This window comes from Bombus vancouverensis, chromosome 8 (assembly GCF_051014615.1).
Source record: "Bombus vancouverensis nearcticus chromosome 8, iyBomVanc1_principal, whole genome shotgun sequence".
NCBI classification, from domain to species: domain Eukaryota; kingdom Metazoa; phylum Arthropoda; class Insecta; order Hymenoptera; family Apidae; genus Bombus; species Bombus vancouverensis.
Genome location: NC_134918.1, coordinates 11,951,254 through 11,978,819, shown reverse-complemented (window position 1 = coordinate 11,978,819; position 27,566 = coordinate 11,951,254). Strand labels below are relative to the sequence as shown.

Genomic DNA, 27,566 nt, shown 5'->3' with positions numbered 1-27,566 from the left:
AGACGAAGTAAATATAAAAACTCGAGTCCATCGCTAGTCTGTAGTACGAGAACGTGTTTCGATCTATCGAGCGGCGCTTTGGACCGTCTGGTTACGGTGCGGTTTGTTCAGTGTCAGTGCTGTTCTCGGCACGCTCGGCGATCGAGGTTGAGAATAAGGTGACTTCGCTGCTGGTGGATACACGATTGTGAGAAGAATGTGCCGATAGATCGACAATCGGCCGACTTCCTGCACCCGCCGCGACCTTTTCAAAACGTTGATTGCGATCGCTCAATAAACGCGTATCGCGAGGGCTTCTCAATCAGACGACAAGCCGCAGCCAAGTGGTACGTAGCATTAAAAGTAACGATAGTCAGACACGTTGTTCGCGATCATTGCCAGAGCTTAACAAAGAGAAGACGTTTTAAATCATTTGAAAGTGGTATATATCACGCTGGTATTGCAATTAGCGTACATATTCGAGCTGCGGTGTCGCGTTCACTCGTCGAGAACACGCTTTATGTTTACGAACAAACGCACGCATTCATCCAACGACTGATTCTTCACTGAGAGTTTTCACTAACAAATTACATTGTGTTACATGACCGAGCGTAATGTGACAACGTAAACGAGCCATATTTTCTACGTCGTCGTCGTATTCGTTGCCAGCTTTGCAAAGAGCACTATACTTTCGAGCTAACAAGTGATGAATACCGAAACGAATATTTGAAATATTGGTAAAAATTATAAATATCATCATTACGTGTATTTTGTCTTTTTTATAAAATATTTCACTCACAAACTTTGTAGATATATTCTTTGTCTTTTAATGAAAACGTTTTTATATGTTGTTCATTATAAAGTAACGATAAATAAATATTTTAGTTTTGGTTAGAATACGTACACGTAGCGATTGGTTGATTGTTATCAATGTAGATGAACGAAATTAAGATTACGATGCAAGAATCTTAATTTCTTGATAATTAATAATTAATTTTAATTATGAATTGTGCGGACTAAAAATTGAATTAAGTGGAAGACTACTCGACCTCTTGCTCCTTATACACTTTGGTTTCTATTTAAGTATGAAGATAATGTTTGAGGATATTGATGCGTGTATCTAACATGAAATTAAATATGCATGATGACTACTTTTGTTTAAGCGGTTTAAGTGCTGAATGAGAAACTACCTTTTAACATGTCCGTTCGTTTAAATTCCACTTTTAAATACCAGAACTTTTAGATAAACCCATTTTAGATATATATTTTGTACTTCTAAATCTAACTTTATTCGTGTGACATACTAAATCTATCATTTATTTATTAACATATCATATGGCAATACGATATAAAGTTCATAGAGAGAAAGTGTGTTAGGAAGAACAAGCTATTTGAAATATTGAGAATCTAAAGACAGAGAATCTAAAAGTTTACCTAAATCGAATAAAATAAGAAGTACTATTGCGTATAATATTAAATTCATAAATATATCGTTAAACTTTATTTTACTAATTTCCACGCTCTCTAATGTATTTCAAACGGATATTATAACACGGACGAAAGAAGATTGACATTTTTTCATTGTCACTTACACATATATTTCACGATAAATAAAGAAAATTAATAAAAAAAAACAAAGAAAATAAATAAAATAACGAGTATGGTATATAATAAAATCTATACAAGAAAATATCTTAATACAGAATTACCAACTATAGCACTCATCTGAAAACGGAAGCGCAGAATAGACATTATTAACAGGTTCCACAGGGCGCATTCAACTTTCTCATAGATTAAACACGAAAGATTGTTCGGTACGCAAGAGAGAGTGAACAGATGTCTTGTAAACACACAAAATAACCAGACTATTGTAAATCATAGTTTCCCGGATATTCCTTACCGAACATGTTTCGAAAGTTTACGATTTAAGAGAATCGGCATTTATGCCGGAGAAAAAAAATTCGGTCGAATCGCGGTCACTTTCATGCATAATATACGTGTTCATTGAGAACGGTTCGGCAAAAAATGAGACATTAAAAAATGCAGCTCGTTTACCGTGGTTTGTAATTTTCTTGTTACATTGTTTCCATCTGGCGTTTGACAGCTTCCTTCTCGATGACACAAATTTCTAGCTATATCCGTAGTAGTGGCAGGTACAGATAATTAAAAACTTAAAAACTTTGGACTTTTATGACATCTTTTTTCTTGACATCTCGTGTCAGCTTTGTAGTATCTTATTTTTTGCAAAGAATTCGCGTGTAAAAGGATAATCGCGTGCACGAGATTTTGTTCGATGAAGATTTCAAAACCGCTTGGAGACCAGTTGGAAACCTTCCTCCTGTGTCGTATGGTTGATATTAAAGCCACACGGATCATCGTGACTGATAAAGAAGCATTGAAAATCACGAGTGAATGCAATGAAACACGAATACATTAACGAGCATAATGAAATAAACGTTATATTTTGATGGCACTTCTATTCGACTTAAAAAGTACCTCGAATGACTCCTTAACGAAAATCTAACACTGCACCACCCAATTGGATTTTTTATCCATACGTTCCAATTGTATATTCGTGTTGAGAAATCCGGTTCAGTATACTATAATTTTGTATTCAGTGTTTTATGATGATATCCACATATTTGCATTACACGTGTATATGCTTGTAATTCATCCTATCAGCACGTGAAGCATCATGTACATATTTGAAACTTAATTGACTTAAATAGCGTTCTTGAGTGTCTAACGTGTCAGAGTGATAATTTTCTAACTAATTTAGAAATCTTCACAGCAGCTAAAAAATGTTTCAAACGTATAATAAACCTTCGGAATAAATTAAAAAATAAACCAGTGCTATGAAAGTAGTCAATTCTCGTTTTAAGATAAACGAAGTAGATTAGGCTATATTATTTGCGTTTTAACAATTATGCCATTAACAACGAAGAAAAGATTAACTTATTGAAATTTGCTAGTAATCTAACTTATTAACTCAAGTCAAGGCTAACGCGAACAAATCTATATCATCACGGCCGTGCACGTTTTAATTTGTAATTTGACTGTATTCACGAACATGCTTTATAAAATAAAGCATATGTACTTTACGGTATCAATGCATCATGTTTGGTTAAAATTGTCGCTTAATCTTCTTTTCTATTTACAGACTAGAAGATAGCCGAATTTGTTCAATGATGAAATTATTAGCAGGCGTGGAAGAGGTAAGCGACCAAAGCGAGAAGCAGTCGAACAATGAGGAACTGCACAATAACAACCATGAAAAGCAACAAAAAACAGATGTCACGCAAGAAACGATGAAGTTGATTAACGGCGAGGTAAGCGCACGTTATTATAATTATTACTACTCGTATTTATTTATCATTTATATTTATTCATGGCAAATATATGTTTCGTTCTTCGAGATAAGATAGTAGATTCCGACAATGAGTTATTTAAAACAATAAAAAGTTGAGAGACCGACAGACGATATCTTTTCTTTCTTGGCAAAATCTTCTGCAACTAAGTAGATAATCAGTCGAAAGGATGCAATTGCATGTTTTGAGTTCTATTATTATATGTTTTAAAAGTTGAAGCTTGGTACAGAACGTTGTTTAACGTGAGATGAAGATAAAAATTTTGTATAATGTCAGTTATGTTTATCGGAAATAGAATAGAATAGTCATATGAAACGAAAATGGCCGAGACTTTTTGCGAAAAAACATCGCGCGTATTCCAGCCACAACTTTCACTTTGACTGGTCCGTAATTACTGTTAGATCACACAGTAGCGTATTCTACAATTGTGTTGTGCCTGGTATGCTCTATTTCTGTTTGACGTACAAAACCTTCAGCTTTGCAAAACGTCGATATGCATTTCCGAGCATATAGGTTGTTCACCGACGTGTATGATTCTGCTTTAACGTGATTCCATACCTATCAAGGTTAACGATGAACTTCCAATACAAACAACGAATCATCGGGCAGTATTAACACTTTTTCTCTGCATAATTTTGCTTGAAATTGTTATCGAAAAATAAAAATTCTGGGTTTGGGAATAAAACGGACGATTGAAATTTCATGGAAAATTTAAAATGTACAGAATACGCGTTATACGAAGAAATATATAATATGTTGAAAATAATTGTTCATTAGGTAATATTTAATAAATTAAACGAATCTTTGTTTAGGTTTAATTCTTCCGTCTACGTTTATAAAAATATGAAATTGCATGAATGTTCACAGTCTAGCGATTGTTTTATATCGCAGAAACGAAAAGATCAGTAATAACAGTAGAAAGTGAGACGATATATCTGTATATAATATTTCTTTAGATATTTATGGATCTTATATCTCTTTTACTGTGAAATCATGTTCTGGTAATACGAGTTCGAACAATGAAAAATCTACTGTAATTAATTTGACTGAAAGTGTTTGTTTTCACGGAAAGAGCTTTCGCTTCAATTGCAATTAGAAGATCAATAATACCATGAAAAAATGAAAGAAACATCGATTTTTAAATATCTTAATTACGAAATGATCACAGGATATTGGCGATTTGAACTGTGTGTTTTTTTTTTACGTTTATTAATATGTTTATTATAGTGAAGGCTTAAGATTGTTTGAAAGTTTCGCGACACGTTGCAATCATCATGGTAAACAGACATAATACATACATAACTACACTAGCTGCGGATGAAGAAAATAGCAAGGCTGGTACCAAGTAGTACTAGAGCTGCTATGCCGAAGTGAAAAATCGATTTCGCTAGTGAAAGATACAGGAAAGATAGAGAAGAAAGCCCGTAGTATAAACTTGACACACTGAGATGAAAGGCAAGTCCCGTTGTGGCCTACTTTACTACTTTACAGCTTTCGTATCTCAAGATAGCGACCAAATTTTTGCTCTTATATTCTGAGATTGCCTATGATCTATTGTGCGTGATATGCTTAATTGCAATGAAAACTATCACGTTTACAAAGAAACGCAAATAATTCGCAGAGAAACTCATCTAATTAAATTTGTAAGTTGTAAAAGAAATTGTGACATTCAATTGCCTTTTCATTCTGTTTAAATTGTATAAACTATCTGAATTGAATTAACTGTTAATGATGCGCGAATGCAAATATTATAAATGAATTATTAGAAATTTCTATATTATAGAAGAAATTCTGTCATTCGTCTGCATTTTTATGTTGGTTAAATCGGATATTCATAAATCACCGAACGATCTGGTTAAATCAGCTACTGATGATACACAAAGACAAACATTTATCAATGAATTATCTCGTGTCTTCGTCACGGATATGATGTAAACATTTGATATTTTGCTTAGATATAATGTAAATATTTAATGTAACATGGCTCTTTTTAACTAGTTTTTAGTCTACTAAGTTATATAATAAAAATGATTCAGATTAAAGTGTATTTAATAACGAAATAACAGATACTGATTGCACAATGTATATATTAGTGTTATTCCAGTTCGCTACGAATTTCAGAGGCATAAAAATATCTTCTGTTTATTTATAATGTGTTTACAACGTAGTATTTGTTTATAAATGTAAATATTTGTCGATTCTTATAGAACGTGTTTTCATTATTATATGATCATACAAAAAGCTTTATCGTAAATTACAGCTATAGGTCATAAACCAATATAACGTAGAATTTTTTACTACCCTGATGTAACCTGGAAATAATAATAAATCTAAACATTACACACATTTTATCTACAAAATTATGTAAAGTATTACCTAAGTCCAGTGATAAACTTTCACTCTAGTTTGGTCTTAACAAAGTTAGGATTATTACAAATCGTATATATATATATATATATTTTCATGTACATATAAATATTTACATCCATATTGACGCCACGTATATACTTATATTTATGTCAATGTGCATTCCTTCTTATTAGTTTACATAGATCTATCTATTGTAAAAACCCCCATCTACAGTACCGACGTTACATAATATTCTGTTGATATAGAAGAAAAGATATAACTAATGAATTTATTATCGTTACAAACTAGCGAAGTGTTAAGTTGACAGGAATAACTCACTCTTAATTAAAATACTATAATCTCATTACTATTATTAATTAGCATTGCGTAAAGTATAAAATATACAAGTATAATACATGATATAACATTTTCTAAGATCGAAATTATTTTTTTTAAGATTGAAAAATGTTGGGTACATTTTGCTCTGAATACTCTTTAGAATTTTTCACCATTTCACCGAATTAATTATTCAATTAAAAAGCTACAATACTTTCAATACTACTTTCATCGTCCACAGTTTAGTTAGCCTAACTTAATATTTAAAAATAAGAGTATCTAAAAGAACAAGATCTTTTAACATTACTAATAAAAAAACCTTGTTTTGTAAAGTTCTTGTGAAAAAATATTCCAACACAAATACAATTGTTAATAGAAGTACTTAGATGTAGTTGTAATTCCTTTCAGGTATACCGTAGGCTTTCCAGAAAGGTGGACGAGTCACCTATAAAAGATAAAAAGATTACGCTTGACGATGAAGAGAAAATGAGACGTCTTCTTAATTATGAAGAAGCTCCTGAATATCTTCAACATAATCCTTATATTCGTCACGGATATCGAGGATATCTTACAACAAAATTATGTATCGAGAGGTTCGTACTTAACATTACTCGATATCAATATGATTTCTCGATACGTATCAAACGTTAGAAACACTTCCGATAATACAAGAGAACCATACATATTTTCCACAAAATCTCACGTTCAGTCGTACTTACATTTTTTAAATGATATGTAGCTATTATTTGTAGGTATATATGTAATACGAAAGGTTAAGAACTCGAATTACACATTGTATAAGAATACATAATAAATAATTTGAAAGGATTTCTAAATCTTTTCCAATAATAAAAGTCTTTTTCTAATGATCGCTTATAATATTCGTTTGATAATTTTAATCTACAGTTAATCCGTGTTGTAAATAAAAAATAAATCATTACTTATGTCTTGAATGCACAAAAACAATTTCGAAAAGGGGAATATTTATTTCAGTATATTCTGGTGGACAAATGAAACAGTAAACATATGGAGTCACATATTCGGATGGATGTTATTTTTCGGTCTGACTCTGTACGATCTTTGTCTACTAAATATTCACGCACCCTTTGGTGACAAAGTGATAGTAGCACTTCTACTGATCTGTTTCCAGGTAATATTCAGAAAATGTCTTTTTCAATCGTAACAATTCGAGTATTCACTATTACAAATTTACAAAAATAAATTGTTTAACATATGACAAGTTAAGAAAGAGTACAAAATAAATTGTTTCAGGCGTGTATGATATTATCTTCGGTGTACCACACGTTTTCCTGCCGAAGTGAAAAAGATTATTGGTGTTTTCTATCATTTGACCTATTTGGCATTGCTTTGAGTCTTTTATCCATATATATGTCTGGAGTTTACTACGCTTTTTGGTGTCACAAGGTAAATAAACTATTATCAATTATCATACAACTTCTAAATTATGTATCGTCAAAGGTAGTATTTAAAAGTTTAAATTCAAATCTAGATTTTAATCAAATATTGCGCACGTTAACTTTTTCCCTACTTAGACGATCGATAAGGTAATCGATATAACTGACTTGTGTTTAAGAAGTTTCGTGCTACGTGTATTATCGATTATTTATAAGAACCGGTGAAAGTAAAATTTTCTTTGAACGAAAGAAAATATTATTCGATATACTATCCAAACAAAGCAAACACGTATAAAGTAAAAATAATAATCAAAGTACTAAGAATGTCATTAAATAAACATAATGGCTATTTTTATTTAATTAAACATCCTCGTATAACATTTATACTAGAATTTGTTAATATTAAAATACAAATTAAATTAAAAAATAAAGGTTTCTTTCGTGCAGAAGAAATTATTTATAATTACTAAACAGTCGTAAATATTTATTATTTCATGCAGGAGTTGCAGAGATTTTATTTGATAACGGTGTTGGCAATTTTTATATTTGCAATGATTCTGCAAATACCAAAATTGAATGTCAATGGAAATGTCAAGCTAGTCGTTTTTGTCGCTTGGGCAGCTTATGGAGTGCTGCCAACGCTGCATTGGAGTATTGCTATGGGTGGCATGGACAACCCGATCGTTAGAATGTTGCTTCCAAGGGTGCTAGGAATGTATGTTATTAGCGGTGTAGCGTTCGTTATTTATTTAAGCAAAATCCCGGAACGATTTTGTCCAGGTAATCAGTCATTTTTTATTTTCTAATCAAAATACTGAAATTAAATTAGATGCCTAATTTTTTGTTATAAAGAACTTCTCATAAAAAAATGAGATACTTATAATAAAAGATCCGCCTTAAGTTATGTAACATTATAACTTTGTTTTTAATAATATAGATTATTTCACTAACTTTAATTAACCATTGTTTTATTAGGTATTCAATCAATAAAATATAACATAATTAACAAAAATCCGAAATTCAGATTTTGCTAGTAACGTTATGAAGTTGGATCGTATGAATATTTAATACAATTTATCTGACGTCAATCGACCGATAATTTAAAATGGAGAGCGTTAAATTGAATAAACATGATATGGAGTATATTTCCTATCCAATCTATAATTTTATTTTCATTACATACACTGCCGATCATAAACCTTAAGTACATGCTACTACATGCAGCAGTTGCTAATGTTTAATACGAATCGAATGCCTTGCAGTGCTTTTACTTTCAAATTACTTTATTATAAAATTATTATTTCATTCTCACATCATATATATATATATCTGATAATATAAAATACTAATTAAAATAAAATGTGTTAAAGTTTTGAATAAATGTAAGCAATAGGTGTCAAAATACCTAGAGTGAAATTTGTATGAATATATTAGGTTTGTTATATGAAATTTTCCAAACTTCATTAGCGGTGTAACGAGACATGATTATCGTAATTATATTGAAAACTAATCCGAAAATCTATATAGAAGTTAGCACACAATTTATTGCAAACATATTGCATTCAGCATGAGTAGTGGTACTAAATATATAATTAACATTAAATATAATCTCATTAAATATTCTGGTTTACTAATAATCAGTAAGTGACTATTCAAATACTTTAATGATCTTTTTGAAGTGTATGCTTGCTATAAATATATCCTAATTCTTATATACATTTTCAGATTCGTTTCTAAATTTTCTAATATAATCATATAGTTATGTTTCATTACAATACTAGTGGAATTTTCAAAATATCTCATATAACATACATAGTATATTGAGGAAATGTTTCTATAAATATTCAAATACTTTCGTGTATCAATGTACCTGCTGGAATATTATAGGACTATATTATGTATTATATCCAAAAATATTGAACAATGTACGGATGGTGCAACAAATACTGCTACTACAATTTTCGCGAACCATTATATGACTAGCATTTGTACGTATTTCTTTCTGTTGGACACAAAAGAAGCTTTCACAGATATAATTGAATATAAAACGATACGTGTATAAATAGCGAAATTTATTATTATTGTTGCGTGATTGATATATTATTAGTGTTTTATTTTGTTGAAGGGTGGGTAGATTATATTGGTTCGTCTCATCAGTGGTGGCATGCATTGGTTGTATTGGCTCTTTATTATTGGCACAATACTGGAATGCTCTACGTGGAATACAGAATGAACCACGGCTGTCCAAGTAATATAAGATTATTATGACAGACAGACACTGACGATCATTCAGGTATAAAATACATATTTCATATAAGAATGATAACCAATTAAAAAAAAATTGTTACTTAAGCTATAATTCTATATTTTACAAATATAATCTTAAACTTGTTATATATTTTCCAAAAAATTAACTACTTTTAAAGATCACATGGAAGATACATGATAAGTCTATATTTTTTTAACTTTTTTGTTTTCAAAAAAGTATGTTTAGTTCAAAAACTACGTCGTGCAAAAATATATTGTCTTTTAATACTAAATCCAACAATTTTTATATACAACCAGTAGAGTAACTAATGTTGTGGCAATCAATATTTTTAAAATACTCAAGAATAGAGAGATGGTAAGAGCTCGTGTTTTATAACCAAATCGAATGAAAAAAACGATTTAGATAATATAGAATTGGGCGACATTGTATCGAATGTTAATATCACTTCTTTATAATGGACAAAACGCATGACTTATCAGGTTTCTTTTCTGGTAGCCTTCATTTGCAATTTTTAAGTTTCAAGCTGATTGCTTCTTTTCCTTGTTTTATTTAACCACATTTATACGATTGTGAATTGTAATAATGACGTAACATGTATACGTAATTATTTCAGGCCATGGTTTTATCATGGAATGTGCTTGCGCTATGGAATTCAATGTTTGGTCGTCAGAATATTACAACAAACTACCGTTTTACGCTATTGAGAGAAAGACAACTTGCGTAATCGTGAATCCATTGCAAGCATACCTTCATCGACAGGTGTTCTGATGTTACAGTGCGTGAAATCTGTAGAATTTAGTTAAAACAACGTTAATACGGGTCCTTTCAAAGTATCTGAAACGTTCTAATGTTAGTCATTTTTATTTATGTTATATTTATAAATTTTAAATAGACGTACTGCAATTTCTTTTTATTATTTCAATTTTTATAACAGACATCTTTCTTAGACATTTATTTTATTCCCATGTGAGAAACAAGCTTGCGCAATGCTTTTATTGCAATAATTATAATTTACAATAAAAAGCAAGGTTGCAAGTATTAATTGATTATTATTAATAATATGTAACTCATAAAGACGCAATGACGAAAAGTATTTTGTAATTGCAATTGGAAATTTATCCGCAGGTGGCAAAAGTTTCTAAGTTTGTACATAATTGACGCAACAGATATTTATTATTTAATAAAATAATAACATTGGAAGAACGTGAAGAAATTGAAAGAACTACTTCTGCAGTTGTATGTTATTAAATAACATTTGTAAAAATTGCATTGTGTGATAGTAAGGTAAAAGTAATATAGTAAAGTATACACATTAATTTGAACAGTGCCTGAAAACTTGTAAATAAAGAGTTGTAAATGAGATAAATGCGAAAGTTTTCTACAAAAAAGAAAATAAGAAAAATTTAGTCATAAATTTGAACGTTTTGCTATATAAAAGATACTTGATTATTATATAAAAATTATTTATATTCTGTTTTCAAACATCATAAAAAATTATACCTTGTTACTTCTATAATGGCAATAATAATATATTTTTCATTAGCTTAGATTTTTTATTAACTGATTCAATAATTGTAATTCTCAGTTATAATATTATGACCACTAAAAATGAATCAATATATTTAGTTAAACATTACATATTAAATTATACAAAATACCTGGATTAAATATTTATGCGATTAATGTCAGCTATAGACTTTGTCTTCACTTAAAATAGCTGTGAAAAGTGTTATTTTGCATAACTATTTGCAATATTTGTTTCAATATCTTGCACGGTACAATACATATCAAAAAAAATTACGAATGTCCATTCTGTATCTGTAAACAAAGTAGTTTAAATAATTACACTTTTATCAATTTTTTATATGATTTTATCTGAAGTAAGAATTACGTATTCTAACAAAATATAATTGTAATAGAATGTTATTACTTCCAACTGTTAAATAAAATCGTTGCCTAAAATTATATTGTTTTTATTTATTTTTTACTAATTTCAATAAATAATTAACTTTTTAATGTAATATAACAATAAATTATATTAAAGTATATCAAGTAAAAATTTTTTTATAACAATTATTATCTAAGCCATAAAAAAATATCTATAATATTGTTGCAATATTATTGTACTTTTCCAAATTATTTACTACGTATTTGCAACAGTAAAATGATGATTATATCATTTATTAAATTATAAAATAACTTCTTCAAATAAATTTTAATTTTCATAATATATTTTAATGCAAGGAAACTAAAGAACAAAATGTAATTTGTATTGGAAACAAATTCATTATGTACATATATAAAATGTAATAAAGGACTTATTTGTTTTTAATTTATCATATAATATATTGAAATCAGTTGCATAAAATTATAAAAAATGACAAAAAAAGTAGCAAAAAAATAAAATATTTAATATATTAAGAAAGTTATAAAGATTATATTCGTTATTTCTAGTATATAGGTCGAGGATTATTTCTACAGGCATTTCACTTTCATGAATGTCGAAATCACGATCGAAATTCATAAAATATGTACGTCTGGATTCTATATCATGGATGTCGAAATATATATTCCTATATGTACAGATATGTTACCAAGCTTAAGAAAGCTACATTCCCTATATTCTCACTAGAAAGTGATTAAATATTTTCCTTTGTACTTATCACCGACAATTAGTCAAATCTGTATCTAAATTTTGACAAACTTCGGACTTAATGGTATAATCATGTATTTTACAAATTTTTGAAGTAATTTTTATAACGGAAAATTAACTCACTTAAAGAATTAGTGCAAGAAAATAGTTTTGAGTTTCGTGTACTTGACACTTTTGAGTAGTCTTCGTCTTCCCATGAGGTGTTTAGTGGAGCAAGACTCATTTTCATTGTATTGACTGTCTTGCTCGGTCGTAGTGTACGAATTTCTCATATATTTATCAAATACGCATCTTTTAACAAATCAACATGCCGAAAAATAAGGGTACGTAAATAATTGTGTTTCTTTGTATTTTTTTCCTTTGTAAAACTTGTATAGAATTATGTGCAGAAGGTCGTGGACTTTCTGTACAATGTGGTTAGTTTCTTCTAACCTGTTAATGTCAAGTATTTCTTTAGAATCGTTGAATATATCGTTGATAGACAGAGGTTGAATATTTTTTTTTGCAAAATTTACGAGAAATAATCGGAATAATAATTTTTAAACTTATTTTTTTTTAGGAAAGGGAGGTAAAAATAGGAGAAGAGGTAAAAATGAAAATGAAACAGAAAAAAGAGAATTGGTTTTTAAAGAAGATGGTCAAGGTAAAAATCTTAGAAATGACATTATGATATATATCTGTGTTTTATTATTTAAATCCTTTGAATTGGGTTTATTTTTTTCAAAATGATACCATATGTTAATAATATTAAGTAGACAATATTTTAAATTGATAAAATAGTTTTATAACTTTAAAAAAATGTTTAGTCCATATAATTAGGAAACATATTTTGAACAACTAAATTTTTATATTACTGCTTCATGTAGAATACGCACAAGTCACAAAAATGCTTGGCAATGGGAGGTTAGAAGCAATGTGCTTTGATGGAGTAAAACGATTGTGTCACATTCGTGGAAAATTGCGGAAAAAGGTATGGATAAATCAAGGAGATATAATATTAATTGGCCTGCGAGATTATCAGGATGCAAAAGCAGATGTCATATTAAAATACACATCAGATGAAGCAAGGAATTTGAAAACTTATGGTGAATTCCCTGAAACTGGTAAGTAATCACTATAAAATACTCGAAATATGAATGTATGTTCAAACTGTGAAAGTATATAAGCTAAATTCGTGAAATTTACTTAAAAATCATGTTCTACCTTTGTTTTTGATATTTTTACAGTGCGTATCAACGATACTGTCACCTTTGTGGAAGATGGTTTTGATGAAGATATTGAATTTGGTGATGAAATTAGCGATGATGATGAAGATGATGTTGACACTGTAAGTATCTAATATCTTCAATAACATTTACAAAATATAATTATATGTTTCTTGTTGTATAATTTTAATTCTATTTGTAAGTAAAATATTTTTGGCTTTATAGATCTGATAACCTTCAATATAACTATATTTGAAAGGTATGGTACAAGAGTGCATGAAGATACCTATTTGTTTCACAAGATACTATTATTTGTTGAGCAATTAAGATAATTAAAATTTTTTTGGAATAAGTAGTCAATTTCTTGTATCTATAAATAAATTTTCACTTGTCCATGTAATATTGTGTTGCAATCTAAAATTGTGAAATCCTGAATTTTCAGGATTCGTAAGTGTCATTAGACATATGGTATTCACTATATAGCCTGTCTTTTACTTTCATATGATTTTAGGTAGGGATAATATCCCATGTTGAATGGGTATCAAATATGTCAATTTTTTAAAATTAACCTAAAAATGTGCATTGAATAAAGTTCAATGTTAGAGAGAGTAAGCTTTTAAGTGTGCTGTTTGCCCAAATTGAGCTGCGAATACAAATAGTTATGTATTTATGTATAATATCAGTACATTGTTCTTGTAGTAAATTTCTTTTGTATATTTCTTCGTTAATAACTAAATAAAGTGACATACATGCACTGTCATTGCAATTTTGAACAGGGGAAGTAGTGAGCACCATACATCACTGCAATTATACTTCTATATGTATCAAAGCGTTTCATTGACTCATTTGTTACATAACATGTACAATTTTCCAAAAAATGTAATTATGCGATTGTATTTTCGAATAGGTCAGTGTAATATTTGAATAATGTAATATTGAATTCAAATGTTTTCATAGATGAAACTAATTTCCATAAAAGGTGAACTGCATATCTGAGAATTACACATATTTATTTCAAGAAACAAATTATTCGTTATATGAGATTTTTTACAAATATTATTTCATTCTTCTGTACTTTGTATTAAAAAATTGTCAATACAGTCAAATCATGTTAACTGCTGTATAAAACATTAATTCCATGAACATGTATTAGATGAAATTAATGTCAACTGTTAACAACGAATAAAAATATATAAAATACTAAGTTTCCTATATTCATTCAATTCCTTCAAGTCCATTTAACTGTAAAAAGAGTTATTTATGTAAAGATTACAGTTCTCCTCAAAAAGTTAATACGAAATGAAAGTTTACTTATTTAATAAGAATTTAGTAGGAATTTAATAAATTATTCCCATATACCATAAATATTGAGTAGCTAATATTGTTTCATGCTTAAGTATCAATGAAATTTCAATAATGTCTTCTCCACGTACTTTCTGACTTTTGCATGTTTAAAAATTTATCATGATATACAACAAAAATTACTAAAGTATAATAAGTAGGGTTGGGTATAATTTCATATTCTTGATGTATCATCCTTTTTTGTTACAAGTACATCAAGAATTGTGATGCAACAGTTTATTTATTACATTGTCGTTGATAACTCTATCACACAATAGTATATGATAAAATCATACCTTTTCTCCATTTCTGTTACTTTTTGATATCGTACGTGTGTACAATGGCTTTATAATTTTAATATAACATTGTATTAGTTACGTAGGAGTAAAGCGGAGGAAAATTAGAGTAGCCGCATAGTGTATACGCGTTATTCATAAAACCAAAACCAAGAAATATACAAAATTACGTCAGAGCTAGAAGCGCACTGATGCGATACTGAATGTTAAATACATTTTTATTTGAACGCAGGTATGGGAGGACGTCAAATCTCTACATATTTTATCTACGTTGATAATTGTTTTTACGCGAAATCGCAGTAACAGAACAATCATAAGATATTAAAACGACTCTATTATAAACTTTAGTCAGAGTGCCAACGTTTACCTTATAAATTTAAATCAAGTTCTATGATCGTCCTGTACATTTCGTTAGAAGAATTAGTTACAACATTTCACTGAAGTACTATTAGTAAAAATTAGAATTAAACAAACGAATTAACGTTTCAGACATTTAATTTCGTATATAACTTCGTATTAAAGTTGTTCGGATTGAGGAATGAAATAGGTTTGTTCTACCATGTTCTTGATTTAAGAATGTATGTAGTGGGTGATAAGCTTAGGCAATTACAAAATGTGTACGTATTTTTTATAGCGTAACATTACTGGCTTATAGAAAATATTTATGAGAAAGATTTATAATTATGATTTTATAGTTTATGAAGATACATACATTATACCTGCATACTGTAGACAAATAAGTAGCATATAGAATAAATAATTTGAACTTTTTCTCAATTAAGAATTAAGAATTTAATTATTGCCTTATAAGCATATATTATGTTTAATAAATATATATCATTAGAATTATATGTATATATTATATTGACATTTGTGTTTAATTAAACCAATCTTTTTTAATAAAGTGAAATAAAATAGAAATAGAATTTGTACGTACAATATTCGACAAATTATAGATACAGACTTATACGAAATTCGTTATATGTAAACAAGTAAATCTGATTTATTTGTATTTTAAGTAGAAAAAACAGGACTAAAAAGCATAAACTAGCCAGTGAAGTTACGTGGTCGACACTGTATTTGCATATTTTTTATCAACGTACTCAATAGAGTATAGATAGTAGTTATTAGTAAAAAATGTACTGATATACTGCAGAAAAATGACAGTGAATAAAAAGATTCTGTCGTCAATGGACTGCAATAATAGTTCGTCGTGTTACATTGGTTTCTTGCGTCTCGTGTAAAAGGGAAAATAGTTTTTTGTTTTGTAATACAAATAATGTATCGTAACAGTCAGAATATTTAAATGCCAGTATCGCAACGTCCGTAATGAATTATATAATAAATGTTACGACAGTACATAGGAGCATAATGTTTTATTTTGATGCGTGTGTGATTGTGCCTTTGGTCCTTAGGTCAAATAGGCTCTAGGCAAGTCTATTAAACATAGAATAACAGTCATTATAGATAATAATTTATAAACTTCAGATGCATAATTATATCTTCTCAATATATTATACATTAATAGAATAGCTTATTTAAAGTATGTATATTTATGTATATATGTATATATATATTTTTTCTTTTAAATACATACTATATACGATTCCTTTCTGTGCCTTTTAAAACTGTGTTATACATTGAAAGCTAACGCTGCTTAAATATTAAGACGTGTTTCGAGTCGTAAGAGTTTAAACAACACATTTTTCTCTATAGTCATCATGCCATTTGCCTCCTCTTTCGTTTCTCTTTTTTCTTTTATAATAATTTTAATAATTTACACGATCGCGATACGAAGAATAGATCGTCGATTAACATTCCCTCGAATCTCGAGATTTATGCATGTAACATTTGTCCAATGATTCCGCTATATAAATAAAATATTCATGTTTTAATCTTGCAATTATTACAATCGTATAATAGTACATTTATATAAGTTACGCTAAGAAATTATCATATATACAATTAAAAATTGTTAGGAAATATTCTTTTAAATAAGTTAAATTTACATTGTATTATGATCCACGAAAACATTTATTTCTTGTAGCTATTCAAATCGGTAGATAGACGGACATAGTTCGCACTTTCCCAAACAAGTTCCCCTATTTTGCACCTTGTCCAAATTTCCAATGATTCGAATAACAACAAGAATTTGTTTCTTCTTTTAGAATCTGTGTATGTGTGTGTATGTGTGCAGTTCATCATCAAAAAACGTGACACGAGTGTTGCTGACCTATCAAGCGGTATATTGCGCGGATAGATACACAATCATCCTAAAGCTAAAACGAACTGCCAAGTGGCGAGTTATGTAAAGTCACCGAACATCTGCTCTTTTTCGATTCCATCTCGCGTATCTGTTCCATATTTCAAAAGTGTCTATCAAATATATATCGCCGTAATGTTTGGTCGGGCCTGCATCTCAGACGAATATTTTCTTTTACGATTTCATCTTTCTTTTTTTTTCTCTTTGATTGCTTTTGTCCATATTGTTCCTGTAAGCGTTTGCTCCTTCGTTAGTTTTCTCTTTCTGTTTGTTTTTTCGCTTTGAACAACACGAGAAAGGCGTTGTACATGGACGGGTTGGCTTAGTGAAGACTAGCGAAGTCAGCTAGTCGGACTAGCGACGACATACGTTATTTAATCGCAAGATTAAACGTAAATATATAAGGCAACTTAATGCAACCGAAAGGCAAGCAAATCCGAAGCATAGGCCATGAGTGTGAGAGTAAATTGTCGTGCATATTTTTCATGTGTTTTCACCAAGCACCGATAGAATAATTCGCTATATTATTTGATATAGACGCGAACAGGATCTATATCGATAGATAGATACTCTTCATTTTTTGATTTTATTTTTATTTTATTTATAGAATTGTCTCGTTTAACGTTCGAGGATACGTTAAATCAGACAAGACAGGTGCTTCCTTCGATTAGTGCTAGAGAATTTGCTTTTTTTTATAATTGATTTTTTTCGTGTTTTATTATGCACGATTAGCAGATGACAAGGAATTTCTTCTTGTTCCAATAATCGCCCACGAGACCCTTGTTGCTTCACTGTTCTCGCCTTTCTTCCATCATGAATCGATCGACGATCTTCTGCATGGACTCTCGCAATTCGTCTGGACCACTGGCGGTTCCGCTGGTCGTTGTGATTACGTGTACGGTTCTCGTTATTCTGCAAAGGAGTAAATTTTAGCATTGTTTATCTTAAACACAAAGTCAAACTAATGACATGATAAATGAAAGATATATTAAGCTTATTCAATTATAGACATTAAACTAATTTAAGTTATGTAACAACGAATAAAAATGTTTAAACTCAAATAATGAGTTTTACTTCTATTCTATTTTATTTCGAATCTTGTATTAATAAATTCACCAATTTTTTTTTTCTTTTTTTTAAGAAGACCTAATTCTTTAGATTATAAATATAAATATTAATAACACTTTCAAATACAGTGAATTTGACCCATTTTGACTGGAAATTTATTGAAAATGATTCCGTTTTATAAATACCTTTCCTGAGTTTCAGGGTCCTCTTCTGTCGTTGTCGTTTCCATGTAGGATGGCTCGCTAAGTTGCAAAAAGTCAGATTCTGCGTAACAAATGAGAATTTATGAAAAGACATGTTCCTGCGTGTGGGATACACAATATCTTACTATTTTAGCGGTTCACATAGATACAAGTACCAATCGTATATATCTTTCAATGTTACATCATGCCCAAAACAAGGGGTAATACTAGACACATATAAAAAAAGTAACAACATCGCTATACATTTGACGATACATAATATATAATACGCATTTTCACTCAGCCAACTATGCAACCGCTTTTCTTACATTTCATGTACATTATCTCAACGTTTCGTTATAAATATTTTACGTCTTCATTTAATGGTCGTGTTTAACGATGTTTCAGTTCATAATGTCTGCCACAGGAAGTGAATAATATATCATTGAAATTATACTATGATATATGAAATATAATATTCGACTCCCTATATGCTCGATTATGAAGTACTTTACGCATGCGATCTACGATTATCAGAATAATCTTGATTTGAATTCTCCTTCTTCGAATTTCCATTTCGTCACGTGTAGTACAAGTACTATGGCACTAATAGCAGCGCTCGAGAGTCTATATAGATTAATTTGTAATCATTAAGTATGATATAATTACTGAGGCACGTTTAAAATATTTCTCACAAGATAGGTTTCGATTCTTTGGATTTTTCATTGGTGAAAATCCTCGTGTTCTGAGAGTAATGGAAGGAAGACAATTGTGTTATATTTTTACGTAACGTTACGTAACAAAATATAACATTTATAAATTAATAACTAGAACGTTTATATGTATTAAACGCATCCTATTATATAGAATGCAACAAAATATGATTTAATTAATGGTTTACTTTATTCGGGGATATTTCATAGGATACTGTGCATCGATTCTACTACATGAACATATATTTTTGAGATAAACGCTGTGTTGCAAAAAAAAAAAAAAAAGAAAAAAGACAGACTATTCAAATAAAGCACACACATTACTTCGCTTCAATTACTTCAGAATCCCTTGGAGTTTCACTGACAAAGCAAAACGAAAAGAAACCTTCCTTGTAAGCAGGACTGTGCTGCACGCAGCGAGCTCGTGTGAAGCGCTGATAAAAGCTACTGAATAATAAAGCGTTTAGCAGTTAGTCATAAGATATATAAGTACTAAAACTTTCCGATACAACAGAAGAGTATTCACTACGGTGAAAACTGAAATGGGGATTTCTTCGGTGGAAAATAAGTAAGATTACGTTTGTAAGGATAAGTCTACAAGTCGTATATTCTAAAAATCGAGTCTATCGAGTCTTGACCAAACGCTACCCTACGTAAAAGGATACTAATTTAATCGTCATGAAACTATGGAGATACAGAAACGCTACGTCAATACACGCTATGTCGAACAAATTTTTAGACGAAAACGATATATTACTCGTTCGTACTGTAAACATTTTTCTAAAAAAATCATTTCCAATGAATAAAGAATCAATATCAAAGTATATTCGAAATTCCAACGACTAAGATAGAAAAAAGTATTTGCAAATTATACACTCGTCGACAGTTCGAGCTTTATCATCGTATCAACAGTATCGTACTTACAATTTTCGACCGAGGAAAACGCTCTCTCGTTTTGACCGTAGCTCTTTGAAACATCCTGTATATAGTGGCAATAAGTTTAAAGGGGCGCGTACTAACTACATCAGTTAGTGTTGTTAGACGAACGGTCAAGTGTTATTGCAAGTATTATTACGGTTTTGGATTTATCGGCTTTCCTTGGAAACGGAATGAAAGAGAGGCAATTTTGTGCATTCTCATATATTTGCGTTCCTCCAACACTTTTCTTCCAAACATTTCTCTTCCTTTCAAAGACATATTTTACGAATAGGAAGATTTGTAGATTTATTAGGCTTGTACGTCTTTTTAAATATTTAAAACACACGTGTTCGAATATTTATTTCAACGTTTAAACGGATGAATATCTCTTTTAAAGTAACTTCTTCGAATTTGACAAATATGAATCTTTTATTTAACATGCTAATCGAAGAAAACTAATTAATGCCCAAAATCTCTTGGACATAAGTAATCTTTTAATTTATAGATCCCCTAATTTTGATTTCTATTAGGAATAAATCATATAATATCTATATTTGCAAAAATGAAAATTAATTCGTTTTTGTTAATGTCAAATGAAAGTTTCTGGTTGCGGTATAATCCGGTTGATCAGTAAACACATTACACTTTTACAAAATTACAAAAATATTTATATTGCATAAAATTTGTATCAAACTTGCAAACGACTGCTTGACTTTTTTCAAAAAATTTGACTGCTCGATTACGAGTGTAGAAAAGTACTAGCACTAGAATTAGTCGCGCTTCTATCGTTAATTATCGAAGATTAATCTTTAAACACACGCGAAATTATTTGATCAGAAGAAAAGTACAGGATCATCACAAGTGCCGTGTAAACTTGCACAGAATCACGTCGGAAGTGCATTTGACGAACGAACACGATTAGTGCGATCGTTCAGCCATTAGCGTAATAACATTTTTGCAAACTCTAAACACAAAGGTTGGGGCGTTTCCAGTTTCACACAGGTGAGAATCTAACTCTAAGATAAACATTCTGCATTGACAAGCTGCATCGATCCGTACGAAAAGTACCTTTCGAAGCGGTGGAACGTTCATTTGGAACTCAATCTGTCGAGCGATCTTGTATGGTGTAAAATGGTTCGTGTTCAGACGCACGTGTACATAGATAAAGGTTACTTACATGACGATTCGCCTAACAATCCTAACGTGACTAAAATATACGATTTGTTGGTCCCTCTACACTTTAGCTTTATCTTGAGTTGCTTATTGTCAGAAGAGCTAGAAAGGGTAAATAGTGAAAACTATAGGACGCATGAAATTAATGTGAGAATTCGAGCTCTATTATTTTAGTTTTTCTTGGGTACGTGCATCAGGCGTAGAGAAACGCTATTACGTGGAGGGATGAAAAAGTGGAATTATTGCCTTGTAAAACGCTGCAAGAGACAAACTTAAAGATTGGTATAAAATGCGATAAAGTATCATGCGAGGTGTCGATTATATTTTAAATCATGCAGCATTCGATATGTCGCGTCGATAGAATCGATCAAACGTGTGAGAAAAAAAAAAGCTTGCATACGAATCCTTTTGAAGATTTATACTTTCTCTATTACCTGTTTCGTAAGTACATGTACGATGCTCTATATCTCTCTTGAATATCATACCTACGTGATGATTATCATTCTTGCAATTACATGCTCTAGATATTAAAAGCTAAACCAACGTAGTAGAAAATTAGTTTTAATAACTGCAGTTATTATTTGTCTACGATTTCTCTAAAATTAGCATTAAATCGTGTGCCTGTATTTATCCCATTGTTGCTTTCAATATTACTATAAGGTATATTGAATAAACATATATGTAAATCGTCAATATTCAACTTCTCTGGGACTGTGCATACTGTAAAAATATCATTTGTTTCTTAAAACACTGTGTCTAGAAATGTGTAGTTGGAGGGTTTCTTTTTTTAATCCTAAGCCTATACATATATATGAAATACTTTATAAATCTTTATCAAACACTAATATCATATTCTGTTAATTATGGTAAAATTATGAAAAACAGATGAAAACGAATTTTCTAAATTTTATATCACGGGACGAAACGTTGTATTACTATACTTATTTATTTCTTTTCATTCGAGAATCAATGTTTAATTTACAACGACTTTCAGTTATCATATCATTATTATCATATTATTACATAAAATATTTGAATAAATTTAAGAATAGGTATAACATACAAACGAAGAATTTTAATTCCACATATTTGCTAGAGAAGTACTAACATCGAAATACTATAACGTGACAGCATTTGAAATGTTACGCGTCTTTAAAATCGTTTCATTCTTACTATTAACAGAATAAGTATTTAATGTTTAATCAAACATTTATGAACTCTAAACAACCTACTTGAAAATATTAATAAATTAATAATAAACTGATACGGAGGTATCAACTTTGTAAAATTTAAACTTGATAGCAATTTATGGTGTATCTAGAAATTTATATATTTTAAATCTTTCCCAATTCAAATTCCTCATAATAGAAATAAATAAAATGAAGGGTAAATCGTACCCAGTTTGCCTCGGGTCATTGTTAGAGAGGGTGTAGATGGCACGTTGGAACGTTCGTGGCTCCAAGACAAGAATTATTGCTAGTAGGACCACCAATGTAGCGGCAGCTACGCTCATCCAACATGCGCAGCCCGCTCTACCGGAAGTCTTCGTCCTAGGTGTTCCCTCAACTGTACTTCGCCGTGTGCTCGAGCAAACCGACTGTATCGAACTGTCTGTTTCTGTCGCTTAAACATTACGTCCTCCTATGAATTTTTTGCTATCCGATTTGCATGTATACTCTTTTGATAAATTGACTCGACTGAATTCTGCGATCCCACGCCGTGATTAGTATGAAGAAACAGCGGGCGAAGTATGCGAAGAAAATAGCAGCGATCATCGCGTCGATGTGTTCGATCGATGCTTTTGATTTTTTACTTTTGTCACATGACAAGGATATTTCGTGTTTTTAAACATCGATGACCCGAAAGCTGAGAAACTTCCGCGTGCGTTATACCTCTTGTTATTGACGATAATTATGTCCTTTTGAGGATTAATTATTGTAGATAATCCGGGTTAAATTCACCCCAAACGTAAAGCTTTTGTTGATGACTTTGCGAAGCCGAAACGAATTTTTTTAAAGATTTGCCACTGAATTTTTTTAGTGGATTGTTACAGATATTTCACATATATGAGGTACGATATGGCCAATGCGTTATAGGATCACCCAATTAATGCGACTTCAAGGCTGATAGTAAAAGATCTTGTAGATTTTTATCGCGTGAAATGATTAATATTCGTCGTGTAATTCTTGGTATGTTGAAAAGTTTTGGGATTAAATGGAAAATCCTGTGTATGTGATCTTTAATACGTGTACCATCGCTATTTCCTTTTGTATTAATGGATTGGTATTATTATGTATTATATTATCGATGTGGAATTTCGTAAAAGATATCGGACTGATTCAATCTAAAAAGTAATATCATATCTTTGTATCAGTACGCGTGAAGGTATTTGCAAAATTTATCAAGAAACTTATATTTTATAATTTTGAAAAATGTTTAATTCAATATTCAGTTTTAAATTTTCGAAAGTGATATGATATATATTTTTCTATAGTAACTAAAGATAATATAAGATAAAGTTTTCAATATGCATAAATACTTTCAATTTTTTAATTCGTTTCTCTCTTTCTCTACAAGTAAATTAGAATACGATATTTCTTTTTATATATGTGTAATTTTAAAAATTCCTCGGGTACAATGTTTGACCACGAATGACCATCAATGTGAAAAGTATGCTAGTCCCAGAAGCACCTGATTGCAACTTTATCCGTTTAACCAAAACCAACGATAGGGGGGAAAAATAGGATAAAACTTCTCTTTCAACGAAGCACATTGAATCGATCACCAACAACCCTATGATGTAATACTCGCCCATGATAACTTCACGAAGAATAAAAAAACCACACACGTATGCAGATTTTACGACTGCATTTCACAAGCTTTGTTTTTCCTTGCGAATGGTTATCATCGTTTTATACGGTCAATATTCTTCCACCTTGTGCAAATACACCTCCAGTTACAAATGTTATGCAAGCTTAATATCATGCAACATCGTGTGCAAATAAAAGAAATATATATATATATTAAATTAGCCACTGACACAATTTTTTCGCAATTTATCAGCAAGAAAACCATATTCAATTATCTTCGTTGTCTAAAAGTCCATCTTTTCATTTAGAACTGACTTAATTTCTTTTAAAAGTAATAATTATAAAGTTATCTATCATTTATATAAATTTCGAATGATTGTATTTTTTACTGAATATCCTTAAGTTTCCAAAGCCTTTAAAATATACAGTTTTCTATAGCTCGTCCTAACATTTTCTTCTTAGTTAGTTCATCCTAATCTATTTCCTTTCCAAATGTTAACACTTATTCTTAATTCGAAGAAAATCGTACGAACGTCGTACGTATATCGTTTAAAAGGCCCGAATTAGTAAGTACGGACTTTGCAAGCTAAACCGAGATTGGAACAAAAACGATAAACAGGTGCAGTTGCATGCAAACAAAGCGTGCCACAATAAAAGCATACAGAAGACCGCAAAATTCACGTTCTCGGATTTGACTGTCTCTCGGGTAACTTGGTTAGCGGGATATGTACATTGCTTACTTAGAAGGTTAGCTGTGAGTGCGGTACCTTGGTCGTCCTCCAACGGGGACAGTTCCGCACCTTCGTGCAGTGCTACATCAGACCCGCTGGAACTGCCCAATGTACACCTCTTGCTTGGAGATCTTCTCCTCGATCGTGGTGAATCGTCACTTTCAGTATCGCTGTTTAAATCATGCCGCGAGCTACCATTTTTAGTATACATGTCGCCATTACCGGAACTAGGCGACGTGTCTTGAGAGAGTTGGCTCTCCCATTGCTCTACTTTCTCGTCGTTCAGGAACGAACGATCTGTCAGACTGCCATGGGCCCACGGCTCAGACATCTCGGTAGTGCTCTTTATGATCTTTGCCGATAGCTGTTCGATATTGAACGGCAAACTATCACGGCCTTTTACAACTGGCATCGGTATATCACCGTAATCGCCACTAGCCGCCATCGCTCGTGCGATTCGTCCCGTTTGTTCCGTGTCAATGGATTCGGTCGCGAAACACCGTACAGTCGTCACCGTCTTCGTCACGATCTCCCTCGAGACCACTTCGTCTGTGACGCTTCTCTGAACCTTCGATATCGTTGTACGAGTCGCGCTATCGTAACTGCTTGGCAAATTCTCTACAATCGTCGTCTCTGTCGTGACAAATTTATCCGGTCTGGATAAATCTGTTTCTTTATCTTCTTTAGTCGTGACTGTTACGGTTTCTACTTTCTTTACGGTTTCACCTATCTGTTCGAACTTCTCAGAATCGAATAAATTATCACGCGTATCTGCTGTTTCAGTCGTAGGTCTCGTTTCGTCCGATACTTCGGGTTTTATCGAATCGCTCTTCTCCTTATCTTCTTCCAGTTGTCGCGCTTCTTTCTCCCCGAGCGGTTCCTCTGACAGCTCCTCGAGCAACTTGTCAGAGCGTTCTACTAAATCTATCGACCGCGTGGCGAGTGAATCTATCGTCACTTTTGGCTGATCGTCGTCTGACTTTAGTGTTTTACGTTCCTTCGACTCGGTACTTGTTATTGTTTTGCTCACCGTCGTTTCGTTATCCATAGATTTCTTTACTTTCACCGGTATTTTACTTTTTGGGCTGCTCTTTTCCGGGGAATGCCCTTCTCGGAGCGGCTTCGATTGCTCGTTTGTTTTATACTTGAGACTGTACGGCCTGCAGTAGACTTCGGAAGCTTCTCCGAACTCTAGATCTGTTTCGATGGACGACCTGGTAGAGTGTCGCGGGGCGGGAACAGGTTGCTTTGTTGGAGCAGAAGTAGCATGCCTCTCTACAGTCCCATCAATCTCAGCCGAATCATGCCCTGACCCATCCAAAAGGACATGGACAAGAACAGGAACAAGGACATAAAGCACATTGATACACACTAAGAATTTCAAGTCTAGCCCAGCTGCGACAGTTGGACTGAAAGATTCAGCGTGTTCTGGTCTCACAAACGTACTTGTGTGTACGCGCATACACACGAAACTCGTGTGCCCACACACGCATGCATATTTTACCGCATTATATGCCTGTGTGTGTGTGTGCAGCACACATCTACATTTAGTTTTTAATTTAGTTAGTATCAATACTGCAACAGGATTAGTATGTTTATAAAAACACTCATCATATATAAATGGTGTCTAGTCGTGGCGCCTGAATCTTACTAAAACGTACCCTGCAAAACAACTACGTTTCATAGTATCAGAACAAAAAAATTAGAAAGGAATACTTCTTATTTCTCTGTTTCTTTTCGATCTTTAGAGTTTGCGGGGAATCCAACTTAAGAAGCGTGATTCTTGTGAACTGACTAAAAAGCGATTACTCCTTGTAACAATGAAGAGAATCGGTGTAATAAAGATAATAATTTTTACTTACCAAACTAAGTAAATATAAAAGAAAAATTCTCTAAGCTACGTCGTCTCAACTAAACATTTATTTATTCGACATTGCTATATAGAAGATAGATCGAAGGCGTCCCAAGTATTCGAATTGTCGTACAAAGAACGGAACTTTTACCGTTACTCGATGACGTTTACTCTATTATGCCGCAAAGAGGTATCTATTTAGTAAGAAACGTGCGCACAATATTAGTGTGAAAGCGTCGGCAGGTGCTAACTATGGAAGATAAAGCTAAATATAAATGAGGGCACCAAAATAGATTCTGCTAATGTATTGATCTTGGGCCTGCGATCTGTGTTCGTGAGTTTTTATACTTTCTTTGGCCATACGTTACCTGATTTTGTCGATGATAGTGCTTGATCGGCTAAACTCTGTGCTCGTCTTGCAGCCTCTTCGGTAACATCTGAAAAAGTAGGTAAACGTGATGTAAGAAAACGGATAATGACAATTTAAACATTGAAAGCAATGATTTGACAAAGATTAGATGAATGATGTTTTCCCTGCATGGCATACCTCGGTTCATGCTTCGCTAGTTGTGGTTTCCTGTTAATTCAATGAGATATATTACTATATAATAAATATAACGTATGATACGTATTTATGTTATGCTA

General features: G+C 31.4%; 3 protein-coding genes across 33 annotated transcripts in view; 2 read left to right on the top strand and 1 right to left on the bottom strand.

Moving 5' to 3' along the window:
- Window positions 1–33: 33 nt before the first annotated feature.
- On the top strand, window positions 34–11,678 carry LOC117155904 (progestin and adipoQ receptor family member 3). Of its 4 annotated transcripts, none has more exons than XM_076620513.1 (8): window positions 34–326; window positions 3,140–3,308; window positions 6,441–6,625; window positions 7,026–7,182; window positions 7,305–7,457; window positions 7,948–8,227; window positions 9,573–9,695; window positions 10,330–11,678. In XM_076620513.1, the coding sequence occupies exons 2-8, from the start codon at window positions 3,165–3,167 to the stop codon at window positions 10,482–10,484; spliced, it is 1,197 nt and encodes a 398-aa protein (XP_076476628.1). In that variant the 5' UTR covers window positions 34–326; window positions 3,140–3,164; the 3' UTR covers window positions 10,485–11,678. The 4 variants fall into 4 exon arrangements, 3 of the variants coding, with proteins under 3 accessions (XP_076476628.1, XP_076476627.1, XP_033188284.1); XR_013058922.1 differs by lacking the exon at window positions 10,330–11,678 and adding an exon at window positions 9,173–9,435 and having other exon boundaries at window positions 39–326; window positions 9,573–9,713; XM_033332393.2 differs by having other exon boundaries at window positions 43–326; window positions 9,573–9,740; window positions 10,330–10,466.
- An 855-nt stretch (window positions 11,679–12,533) lies between these two features.
- eIF1A (eukaryotic translation initiation factor 1A) lies at window positions 12,534–14,778 on the top strand. Its single transcript, XM_033332445.2, has 5 exons — window positions 12,534–12,692; window positions 12,929–13,012; window positions 13,236–13,472; window positions 13,596–13,696; window positions 13,800–14,778. The coding sequence occupies exons 1-5, from the start codon at window positions 12,677–12,679 to the stop codon at window positions 13,803–13,805; spliced, it is 444 nt and encodes a 147-aa protein (XP_033188336.1). The 5' UTR covers window positions 12,534–12,676; the 3' UTR covers window positions 13,806–14,778.
- A 1,794-nt stretch (window positions 14,779–16,572) lies between these two features.
- LOC117155929 (uncharacterized) overlaps window positions 16,573–27,566 on the bottom strand; it is a 92,274-nt gene continuing 81,280 nt past the window's right edge. For 13 of the 28 annotated variants that reach the window (XM_076620477.1, XM_076620476.1, XM_076620487.1 and 10 more), the window contains 4 exons: window positions 27,290–27,358; window positions 25,079–26,377; window positions 22,926–23,151; window positions 18,728–18,806 (listed from right to left, as the gene is read on the bottom strand). In XM_076620477.1, coding sequence (XP_076476592.1) covers window positions 18,800–18,806; window positions 22,926–23,151; window positions 25,079–26,377; window positions 27,290–27,358 — 1,601 coding nt within the window. In that variant the 3' untranslated portion in view covers window positions 18,728–18,799. Of the gene's footprint in view, window positions 18,387–18,727; window positions 21,631–22,925; window positions 23,152–25,078; window positions 26,378–27,289; window positions 27,359–27,566 lie in introns of those variants that run through there. The other 15 variants (XM_076620483.1, XM_076620505.1, XM_076620504.1 and 12 more) reach the window with 9 other exon arrangements.